The 11,936-nt window shown below is 46.8% G+C and overlaps 1 protein-coding gene across 4 annotated transcripts; it reads right to left on the reverse strand.

Moving 5' to 3' along the window:
- Positions 1-3,895: 3,895 nt before the first annotated feature.
- TAC1 (tachykinin precursor 1) lies at positions 3,896-10,389 on the reverse strand. Of its 4 annotated transcripts, none has more exons than XM_062604999.1 (6): positions 10,253-10,389; positions 9,448-9,585; positions 9,225-9,321; positions 8,588-8,611; positions 6,873-6,926; positions 3,896-4,546 (listed from the first exon to the last, which is right to left on the reverse strand). In XM_062604999.1, the coding sequence occupies exons 2-6, from the start codon at positions 9,568-9,570 to the stop codon at positions 4,497-4,499; spliced, it is 348 nt and encodes a 115-aa protein (XP_062460983.1). In that variant the 5' UTR covers positions 9,571-9,585; positions 10,253-10,389; the 3' UTR covers positions 3,896-4,496. The 4 variants fall into 4 exon arrangements, with proteins under 4 accessions (XP_062460983.1, XP_062460982.1, XP_062460984.1 ...); XM_062604998.1 differs by having other exon boundaries at positions 10,329-10,381; XM_062605000.1 differs by lacking the exon at positions 10,253-10,389 and adding an exon at positions 10,227-10,249.
- Positions 10,390-11,936: the final 1,547 nt, after the last annotated feature.

An 11,936-nucleotide genomic window follows, 5' to 3' on the forward strand; every position in this document is an offset into this window, starting at 1 on the left:
TTTGCACTGGGACTTGCTCAGTATCTCTTTATGTTAAAGCAGTTATCCAAGCTGTAGTTTAAGAAGGTAGAGGGACAGTCTGCATTTAAATAATGGCTCTTGGTAACTCTGACAGAGCTGCTACTGGCATGCTCTGAATAAACAGCATTTTTAAAAGTCACTTTAATAATTTAAAAAACCCTTTTGATGTTATTCTGCTGTAGCTAATGGCCGAGGGCTGGGTTATTCTTAAAGATTTCCAGATTCTTCCTTTTCTTTTGGTTAGGACCATGCTGAAAGATACATCCTCCTGTCATGAACACAGCAAAGCACTTTCTCATGGCAGCTAAGCGCTGCAGAGCCCAGGCTTGCCTGGCAAGGTGCATAGATGGGATCAGGCTCCTCTCCCAGCTCCCTGGTCTGTGGGGAGGCCATGGAGGAGCAGTCTCCATGCAACAGCAGAGAGATGGAGATGATGAATGGTCCTCTGGGCCACATTTTGGGCAAAGCAGGTTGCTTGAGACCTGACTTCAGCATCCCCTGTCCAGGGGAAGGGGAGACCCTGTGTAGGGGAGACAATGCCTATCAGAAGAGCAGCTGCCTGTCTTGATGCACATGAAAGATGTATTTTGAGAGGAGAAGAGAAGCAAAAAGGGGGCAGAGCATGCTGGAGGCAGGCTGTGATATCTAACTGCCTATAGCATCTCCCCAGTGGGGACAATAACCAGCACCACCCTGGATTTACTCTGTGCTGATTTCCTAGAAAGATTTTTGTTGCTTCATTTAAAGCTCACTTGCATTTTGCTGACAGATGCTCTTGCTGCAGCATTATCAATTCGCTTATGCAGCTTGAGGGATGTCAGACTGTTGCCATCAAAAGAGAGCTGAGGCTGTGTCATGATCGAGGCTGGCTGTTGCAGAGATGACAGGGGATTTAGTGGGAGCCTCTCCAAAGCCTTCAGTGAAGCTGGAGAGCTGGCATTGCCCAGCCATTCAAGGCACAAGTCTCCAGGGGCTGCAAGCGATGCTGTCCAACACAAAAGTGTTTAAAAGCTGAAGGAGCCTCGGGAGGGAGGTTAAAACCCACAGAAATTATTAAAAAGTCTCTTTGAAGTATTCACTAACGTATAGACTATATCCCTTACTACTACAGACTGAAAACAGAAATAAGAGTAATCCCTGGTTGAGGCTCCAGGGTGGCTGTGAGGGGAAGTGTTTGGGCTAGGAGGTTAGTGGGAGTGTGCCTGCAGTGGGGACAGACATGCCTGCAGATGTGTGCGATAACGTGCACCTCTACATCTGCCCAGACCCGCTGGACAGGCATGGACCCACATCCCCAGTGCAGCACAGGTTGGATGAACAGTCCCTACCAGTGCTGAAATACGATGAGGGGTGTTAGGTATTGTTGGTAGAGTCACTTGGAACATTTCAGGCTGTGTCTTCTGGTGTGTGTTTGGTTTACTTTTAGCATAGGAATGTGTGTCCATACAAGCATATGCCAATTACAATTTTATTGATTAAAAGCTAAATCAGTGCAAATCTCATTATTTTGCCACCAGAAATTACAATGGGTTGTTTCGAATTCCAAATTAAAACCACTCATCATACAGCCACATAACAGGAGAATATTTTGATGCCCAGAGGGTTAGCCTTTCCTTCTAGAGAAAATGGTGGTGGTTTGGTTGATCGCTGGAGGGAAGGGATGCTATCCAGGGGGCCCTTGACATGCTTGGGGGGTGGGCCAGGGCAGACCTCATAAAGTTCAGCAAGGCCAAGTGCAAGGTCCTGGACCTGGGTCAGTGCAATTCCAGGCACGGCTACAGGTTGGGCAGAGACTGGTTTGAGAGCAGCCGTGAGGAGAAGGACTTGAGGTGTTGGTTGATGAGAAACTCCACATAAACTGGCGCTCGCAGTCCAGAAACCAGCTGTATGCTGGGCTGCATCAGAAGGAACGTGACCAGCAGGTTGAGGGAGGCGATTCTCTCCCTTTACTCTGCTCTCATGAGACCCCACCTGCAGTACTGCATTCAGCTCTGGGGCCCCCAGCACAAGAGAGACATGGACCAGCTTGAGTGAGTCCAGAAGGCCAGGAATATGATCCGATGGTTGGAGCATCTCTGCTATATAGACAGGCTGAGAGAGGTGGGCTTGCTCAGCCTGGAGAAGGCTCTAGGGAGACCTTATTGTGGCCTTTTAATATATAAAGGGGGGGGTGTAAAACAGACTGAGAGACTTTTCACCAGGGCCTGTAGAAACAGGAGAAGGAACGCTGTGTTTGAACTGCAAGAGGGTAGATTTAGGCTGGATATAAGGAAGTAATTCTTTATGATGATGGTGGTGAGACATTGGAACAGGTTGCCCAGAGACATTGTGGATGCCCCATCCCTGGCAGTGTTCAAGGCCAGGCTAGATGGGGCTTTGAAGAAACTGATGCAGTGAAAGTTGTCCCTGCTGATTGCAGTGGGGTTGAACTGGATGATCTTTAAAGTTCCAACCCAAACCATTTGGAGATTCCCTGATTTTGCCATAAAATCCAGTCCCAGCTCTTTGCTGGGTGCTGCTAACTTGTGCTGCCCTCCAAACGCTTAAAGCCCACTCTGTCATGTGTGGCTTCCTCTGGATGTGAACATTTGCAGTGGTTGGTTCTGCAGGGAGGTTAGTGAGGGTTAGTGAGGTTAGTGAGGAGGTTAGTGAGGCTGCAGGGAGTGAGCAGTGGGCTTTTTCTTTCTTCTCTGTGTCTAGCAATTCAGTGCACGCAGGCGGTGAGCTCTGAGAGCATCATGGGCTTCTAGGCTTGAGAAACAGCATGTTAAAGCTTTTCCTGTCTCATCACCCTCCACTGAGTGTTATTCAATGTGCATTTCCACAGTCCTTTTGCCATGCTGTTAGCCCAGCAATGTTCCCCCCCTCATTGAGATCAGTGGGAGCTCACACAGAAGTTAATTGGTTTGAAAATTAGCCCTGGCACAATGTACTGCTGGCAGAGCTCTTGTACAACCACTGTATGTCGGACACAAGCCCTGTCGCTACTCTGCCTCAGTTTTCCCACCTCCCAGCCCCTCACCCCGCTAGAGCCAGTCCTACTTGGGTGGAAGTGGGGTCTGTTTTAACCATGTGCAGGCTTAGGCACTGATCCTAACCTATCAGGAGGGAGAGCCGATGCCCACCTGCTCTTAACAGGTTCAGTTATGGGATGCTCCAGGTAGACTTGAAAACAGAGGCTGCTGAGTTCACTTCCAAAATGGAAAACAACAAGTTAAGTGCTTTGTACTACTTAGTTAGAAATTTGATTTGTACACGCTGTTTTCACTGCTGATTCATCTGTGATGAAAGCTTATATAATAGCATCAGAGAATAGCTTTTAGCAGGTGGAAAGAATACAGATCTCCAGATGCCTTGGCATCTGGTAAGAGGTATATAGCATTTTGGGATGGTCCTGGATATGCAGTAACCTGACTTTTTAATTAAAAAGATAATTCCACTCACATTTTTTCTCTTTTATTGTGTGGATTCAAGCCAATAGGTACTTCTATTGCAAACCTGAGGTCTAGAATTTCTTGAAAGGTTGGCTTTCAAGTAATGAACCTGCAATAGTGGATGCATTCCACAGCAAATTATTCCACTTGGAGCGGGGGGTTACATTGTGCCCTTTTCATTCAGACAACACACTTCTTGATTTCCATCATGTCTAGTATGGATAGCACCTTGTGTGACCTGGAGCAATGCCAGGAATGCTTGTCTCCAGTAGCAAATCTCCCAGACATTTGCCAAACCCACACTAGGATGCTTACAGCCTCCCTGCAAAAGGAAGTCAGTAATTTGTTATTTCTTTCCAGCTTCAGACCACTGTGACCTGGGTCCAAGTCTCATTCCAGACCAAGGTGGGAAATAACTCCATCACTGTCACCAGAGAAAGTATGTTGCAAAAGCCCCAGAGTAGATTTTATTTAAAATGTTACTATCATAAAATTCCAGACTATGAAATGAAGACCTTGGATTCCCATTTGACCTTACCCACCCCCTTTTTAAAATATATAGATACGTAGTCACAAACATAAAGCATGCTGCAATGATACAAATATATTTTTTGATATGGAAATTACAGCACATTATAAACCATGAAAACAAATTGAGGCACTAGACTGTACATCAGCTCTGTTCTGCACTGGCTGTGAAGCTGATAAGACTCGCTTTCAATGAACAAAAGAATATTTTCTTCGTTTAGTGAACATAACTTTACGGGTCATATCAAATGATGTGCTTTGTTGTAAGACGTCACCAGGGCTGCTGGTCCTTTTGGAACCACAACTCACCTACACAACATGTGTCACTGCCACAATGTGAAAAATAATCATTTTATTGAATGTACAACTCAAAAACAAAACCCCCAAACAAAACAGGAACCAACCCATCAGTTATTATTAAATAAATAATTATTCCATACAGTGGTTAGTTTATATTACACTGCATTGGCCATTAGAACAAATGAAGTTTAATAAATAATACATGGCGATGTCTCATTTACGCCTCCGTTCGTAATTCTGTGCTATGCTCCTTTCAGAGGATCCTGAAAAAAAATGAAGCAGAATGAAGCAAATGGTGCAGCCTATTAACTCTGAGCCTCTTTACCTGCCAGGAAACCACCTAACTGATGGGATCTGAGCACTCAGATCAGTTAGTGGGTAGAACCTTTCTGCATTGACACGTGCACCTTCTGTCCTGCACAGTCAGCTCTTTGCCAGGTTTAAACCCTCCCTGTCCACAGTCCCTGCATTGATGATACATTTTACTAAACTTTGCAGCAGGAGCTAAGCAAACCTCAGAATACCCTGCAGTGGACTTACTGCAGCCTAAAATAGGCTTCAGTAACATATTTAACATTTAGTAGCAGTTTATCTCTCCTTTTTGCTCTTTTAAAATGAGAGGGAAACCCAGACAGCCTTTCTTGGGCAGAGCCTGACCATCAGGTGGTGTAGCTGGTCACCGGAATCATCTTTGCCTCCACCCAAAGGGAGAATTACTTTCACAGAACTTATGCCTGCTTAGCCATTACATGCAAACACATAGCTAGTCTTGGGGGGATCCAGCACTGCATTCTGCAGGGAGCTGGAATTTTGGATCAGTGACACATTTAAACTAATAATGCTTCAGTTTCCACCATGATAAATGCAAAATGAGTTGATCTTCCCCCATACGGATTGTTACAGTATATTTACTGTACCTGTGACTGTTTCCTAGCTTCTACCTGAAGTATTCATACAACAGACTTCACAGCCTGGGAGACAGTCAGTGTCAGACCCAAGGACTGAGACACCAGCATCCTGGTGCCCTGCTCTGTCACACAAGGCTTTAAATCAGCACCATGCCCACACCCAGCAGCAGGGTGCCATAACCTCCTACACATTGCCAGGGCACTCGGGGGCTTTCTGCAGAAATAAACCACGGCACCAAGAAAAGGTCTTGTCCAGTTAAATGTCTTCCAGTAGGGAGAAGCAACGACAGCCCTTGCATGTACTCCTGCTCTTGCTTTGATTACGCAGTCCTTAGGACCTATTTTCTCCTCCAGAGGAGCACAACAAAATTGTTACCATTTTCCTCTCGGGGAATTGGGCAGAAAATGAGTGAATTCGAGTTTCACCTGTCAGGCAGGTATTACATAGCCCAGCAGGGTAAAACTTCATTATTCCCCTTTGTTATACAAACCACACAACAGTATAATGACTATACCAGCAATTTTGAAATCAGAGCAATAAAATCTTTGCCTTTTTTAAACATCTGCTGTATTTTACGTTCTCATATTAATATAGATGTAATCCCAGTGGAAACCAAACCCAATTTATTACTTCCAGGCTATTTACTTTTGTAATGGCAGGTATATTTACAGGTATTATGCATTTAACAGCTATTGCCATCACAGATAAGATTGTACAAAATTATTCATGATACATAGCAATTTGCAAGATGATGCAGAGAGCAATATTACTAGTCTGAACAGGGTTTAATTGAAAATAAAAGTTACTGACAACCATAATTGCAGAATATAGATCACAGTGTGTATCCACATAATATAAAGGTGTCAGCTAGTAATTTAACTTTTATCATCCATTTAACAAAATTGTGAGAACTGTTTCAGAGACGTGAAATACATATTAGGGGTTTTTAAATTTTTGTAATTTCTATTCTGGGGAATTAACTGACACTTTATGGCTCACAGTGAGGGTTTTCTTCTGTACAGCCCCATAGGTTCCCCCCCCCCCCCCCCAGTATTTGGAAATATGATGGTACCACAGGGGTTGTGCACATGAGGGAGGATTCTGCCCTATATGAATACTACAGGAAAATAACACAAAATCACAGTATCAGTTCAAAGCTTAAAATGCTTGTTCCCTGGGTTGGGGGGGAGGAGGGAGCTATTAGGTAAAGTGAAAAGCTAGAAGAGGCTGAGAATGCTTAACAGCTTGACCTGCAGAACGAGGTGGTATTAATGGCAGATCTCTGCTCTTCCACATTCTGCTCTAAGTTTGAGGAATAATCATCTTCAGAGATGAAAAGGTTATCCCTTTACCTGGGGACATCTCTGGTCTGGGATCACGATCTTAAATTAGCCTTACATTTTCAGGCAAACATGATGTTGGCAAGGACAGGGCACTAAGGGAAACACCTTGGGGACTTCTACCTTGCTAGCTGCTCAGACCAGCCTGATCACCTGGACCATTGCACTGAAGCAGACTCTGAAACATCCTTGTTAACCGAGAAAATCCTGATCCTTTCTCAGAGAACCCTAGGTCTACACTATATAAAGTCTGCTTCTTCCATCTGCTGGGAGAGAACAAAGAGGCAACAGAATGAAGAGGCTGTATATCATCAAGTACCAGATTTAGTCATATACATACCAGAATTTAAAGATCTTTTGCCCATAAGTCCAACAAAGGAGTCTGTTTTATGCCCTGAAAAATATATTTGGGCATGTTTTAATACATTTTAAATAGGCAGGCTTTTAGATAATGTGTTCTTATGGGAAGAAAGACACAGGTTCCAAAACTGTTCATCTCTCAGACTAGTTGCTCACACCACTTGAACAACAGAGGATGAACATCAGTCTGATTAATCAGACTAAACAGGTTAGACCAAGGCACAGGCCAGTTGGTGAACACCTTCTCATTAAATTAGACTTTGTTTTGGTTTGTGGTTTTATTTTATTTTTTTAATTAGAATGGAAAAACAACAGCCAAGAACTGTTTCTTATTCCTCTCGTAGAGCAATTCCTACTGATTTGAGCAAAGGCACAAGAAGGCAGTGTCTTGGTATAGCCTGCATCTGCGTGATGTATCTCTTCTACCTGTTCATGGTTTTTTCTCTAATGTGGAAGAAAAATCTTCGTCACAGGTCAGGCAGAGCCCTTACTGAAGGGGAAGCAAACAGGACTCTGTCTGGACATGTCCAAGCTAGACAGTCTGGCTCTATTTTTGGAATATTTATGAGTTCAGATATTACCTCCCTGTCCCATTAGTACTCCTAGAGGCACTGGATGTGTAGAGGATTAATTACTTCAAGTTTTGGTCTACAGCATGTATCAGGTACAGGGCTAGCCATAGTTTCAGATAAAGAAGAAACAAAAAAACATTCTTTCTCTAAGCTGACTTTTGAGGCAAACTTAGAAGTTTCTCTTTGGAAAGAATTTTGCTTCGCTAAGACGAATGACCCTCAGACTTCACAGTTATTAATTCAAGCTGAAGCAGTTTCAGAAAACTATAATTTTTTACTTTAGGTGGCAGGTTATCTGACATGAGCTTTATTTCAGACTCTTTAACTGGTCTTCCAATACATAATCCTAGTGATAAGACATTGTGCCTAACAGAACACTGGGACAGTTACTGACCCCTGTGGACAGAGAAGGTCTCACAGAATATGAGATCAGTTTTTCTTATTAAGTCTTCTAGCAGCTGTCTGAGCACCTTCAGACAAATTTAGAGATTAAAATTATCCCTGTGCACAACAAGGGAACACCACTCTGCTGGTAACATCTCCCACTTACTGTTATCCAGATGGAAAACAAGGCACACTTATTAACAGGGCAAGATGTGTTATTTATATGGCAGCACATCATCAATCAACCCCTGCTGTTAGTGAGGGTCTGATTCCCACCAGACAACACTGAGAGCATGGATATAGTATCTCATATGCAATGACATGGGCTCTCCTATGGAAGCATTCCTGGGGATTTGGGAATTCGCTATTCTAATTTTCCAGATCTCGCCATCTTAATTGCTCCTCTCCAAGTCTGGCAGTAAGCCTGCCTTGCCTATGAGAAAGGCTCACAGAATACCCCCCTGGGGAAATAACAGAGCTGCAACATCCACACATTATGTGAATTGAAATCTCAAAGCTTGTGGCAGCTCTGATGATGTATAGGCTCATGGCTGTATGGGAGTGTGTGTGTGTGTGTGTGCGCAAATCCTTTAACAGAGTATTTCTCCACCACTGGTGCTGCCAGTCCTTAGCTGAACCCAATCACCTTCTAACTAATCCCCTCAACTATCCTACTCCTCATTTAAATATATGAATATGTTTAAAAATACTTCAGATATTTGCTTTTTTTAAAACTTACTTTTATGAGAGATCTGGCCATATCCTGTTTGGAAGAGGAAATGAAAGAGGAAAAAAAAATAAAAGGAAAAAAGAATTGTTGAGAAAGGATTGGCATATACAAATGCTACTGCAATGCTTGGAAGAATCAAATACAGAAACTGCTGTTCACATATTCCATGTAGGTGATCATTTATAACTGCATTTCTCTTTGAAATGAGTACAAAAACCTGTTTAGCTAAACCCACACAATTTAGAACTGTTTAGCTCCAGTTTCTTAGATCAATTATTGTACTGGTAAACATGTAGAAATCACAGCAATAATTGTATATACAACAGATATCCACATTTGGACAATTCAGTGGCATGACCAATTCCTGACCCATGAATTATTGCAATACTCCTTACTGGTATTTACATGCTGTAATTGGTGTGCACCGAGCACTTTGATGTGAAGCCTACTCTTTCCCGATTAGTGAGTTTATCTGGTATTAAACTTGCAAAAACCGAAACATGTACCCAGACACCCTACATGGCACCTTTGGGGAAAGGTTTATCACACTGAACCCGAGTGGTAACCGTTGTAAGGTCTGGGGTGGCACAAGGAGAAGGGACATGTGGGGGGACGAGAGGGAGCCCGCCCCCCCCGCCCTGCTCACCAGCATCCCGCTTGCCCATGAGGCCGAAGAACTGCTGGGGTCGGGGTCTCCGGGCCATCCTCTGAAGGAAGTGCTCCAGCGGCAGCGGCAGCTCCTCCTGCGGGGTGACAGGGGCCGGCGCTCAGAGGGGACCCCTCCCCACCCCCGCAACCGCCAGTGCCTTCGGAGCCCTGGCCGCTCCCGACACCGGTACCCGGGCCGCGCAGCGCCCGCCGGGGCTCACCTTCGCCTGGTCACCGTCGGACCAGTCGGACCAGTAGCTGAGGTCGTCGGAGGCGCCCATCTCCTCGGCCAGCGCCCGCGCCGAGGCCAGGAGGAGCACGGCGAAAGCCAGCGGGAGTCTCATCGCCGCCTCGACGTCCTGCGGGAGGCAGAGGGTGAAGCACCGGCACCAGCCTGAGGGCATGCACACACATGGCCCTGCACACACACTCACCTTCCCCCCACGATGCACGCTCCTTCGCACATACACACACGTCGTTGCACACCCACAACACCCCACCGACTGCTACATACACCTCCAGATACACATCGACCCCACACATACAGATGTGCAGTTAGATGTAGACATACAGACAGACACACACATGCAGAGGCACACCTCCACACTTAGAATTATACATAAACACACCCTCACACACAGATACACATCTAGGTACTCACACCTTCCCCCCCACACACACACACATTCACCCCACTCACACATAAACCCAGGTACGTATACATCTAGTTATAAACACATCTGCCCAGAGATACAGCTCTCTAAACACACACAGACACACGTATCTAGAGGTACATTTTGCACATTCAGGTACACAGATCGGGACAGACACAAAACCACGCCTGCACATACAGACACACACCCGTGTGGTCACACAAGCATGTTTAGGTACCCTCCCAATGATGCATACACATATAGACCCCCCCACATACGCATACAGGTAGACACACGCTCCAAACATGTAGACAAGCGCATCCTCACGTATACAGGTACACAGGGACGGACAGGATCCCGGAGGCACACGCACCGTCTGTACCGGGGAGGGCGGGCGCTGCTCTCCGTGCGCATTAGCCGTCTGCGGGTACGCTCCCCACTTTATATACCTGGAGACGGGGAGGGCCGAGGCAGCCTCATTTGCCTAAATGAAATTACCCTCGGTTTTATCGTCCCAGCCCCGCGACAGACCCCGCCCCGCAGAGCGGCCCCCGCCCCCTCTCCCGCGGCGCCTCCGGTGCTGCTCGGGGCCGGAAGCACGGGGTGGCCGGTCCCGTCCCGTCCCGTCCCGTCGCGTCGCGTCCCTTCCCGCCCCGTCCCTTCCTGCCCCGTCCCGTGCCGTCCACCTCCCCTCCTGCTGCAGCTCCGAGCCCCCGGCACCGCCCCGTCCCGGCCGGTGCCAAGGCGCGCCCGGGCGACGGCTGCGGCTGCGGGGGTGCTGGTACAGGGTGCAGATGTGGGTGTAAGGATGCAGATACCGCTTTTCGCTTCTCCCCGCGTCCCTGCACCGAAGGCAGAGCTAGTTCCCGCGGCGAGCTGTGGGTAGGGGTCGGGTGAGCGGGGACAGCCCAAAGCAGGGAGCGGTGACCGGCGGACCAGGCAGTGGCCTGTCGGCCGTGCCCGGGAGGGGTCCTGCCAGACCGGTCAGGGGGGAGCGTGGCGGGAGCAGCGGGTGCAGTTCTGGGGAGCAGGGGAGCACTCGTGTGTGTTCTTGCTGAGGGTCTATCGGCACAAGGCAGCCGGCACGCACAGCCAGGCTGGCTGCTTTGATGGGGCTGATGCCTTCACTGGAAATGAGCCAGTCTCTCCAGCAGCACATCCCTGCCTTCATCCTTCCCCTGCGACAGCCTTGCATTGCTGCTGTCATTCTGCTCAGATAACTATTGAGGTTATCCTCCATTTCACTTTTATTTCGTGTTTTTTTCTCCAAGGTCAATTGTGCGCGAGTCTTCTCAGTTAACTTTGGTGGTCCCTCAGCACCTGCGTTGTCATGGTGTGTGGTACCACAGCCTAAATCAGACACTGAGCAGTTTAACAGGAGCTAAGAGCGCTTCTTTTGAGAAAGGAGTGCTCAGGAGCTGCAATCATCTCGCTGGTACCTGCTTGCTTTAGGTTGCTATCATTAAGGTGGCCTTGCTGACAGTGGTAAACCTTCTCTGCAAGGACCATTCACTGGCATATAACTGTGCACACAGGGAGGGGCAGGCACCTTCTTTGCTAAATAAAGGAACAATTAATACCAGGACTTCCTGTTGACCAGAAATACTCCTCAGGACCTGAAGCATTATCCAAAGAACAGCCAAGCATGAGCTACTTCCCTACTCTGGGAGGTCTATAGACACTCTGCACATAAATAAGATTGTGGCCTAATGATCCGAGGGTCCCTCTGAAGTCAACACAGACCGCTTGAGAGGGTGGTTGAGAAAAAGTGTGGTTTGGAGAAGCCTGGTGAGGGACTTCATATAGCCCAAGCTCCCACTGTAGGCACCCCTACTGAGACCTTGCACAGCATGAACGCCCCTCATTCTCTCCATCAACAAGCCAGCCAACTCTGGGAATCCATTCCATCAGCATTTTGTTCTGCAGCTCTGCAGCATTCCCTTTGATGTGTGAACTTTGAAGACCCTTGAAGGAAAATTGTTTTCTGGTAGTTTTGGGTTGGTTTTTTTTTCATTATGCTATTTCTGTTCACTGTAATGACTATGGAGCAGAAGGTC

This window comes from Pezoporus occidentalis, unplaced genomic scaffold, assembly GCF_034315485.1.
Source record: "Pezoporus occidentalis ecotype Australia unplaced genomic scaffold, CSIRO_AGI_Poc_V1 ctg9, whole genome shotgun sequence".
In the NCBI taxonomy this organism is placed as follows: Eukaryota; Metazoa; Chordata; class Aves; order Psittaciformes; family Psittacidae; genus Pezoporus; species Pezoporus occidentalis.

Coding starts and splice junctions, on each gene's coding strand:
- TAC1 (XM_062604999.1), bottom strand. CDS start 9,570: ATGAGACTCCCGCTGGCTTTCGCCGTGCTCCTCCTGGCCTCGGCGCGG. Junction 9,322..9,447: donor CCGACGGTGACCAGGCGAAG/GTGAGCCCCGGC, acceptor GTCACCCCGCAG/GAGGAGCTGCCGCTGCCGCT. Junction 4,547..6,872: donor CAAAAGATCTTTAAATTCTG/GTATGTATATGA, acceptor ATTTTTTTTCAG/GATCCTCTGAAAGGAGCATA.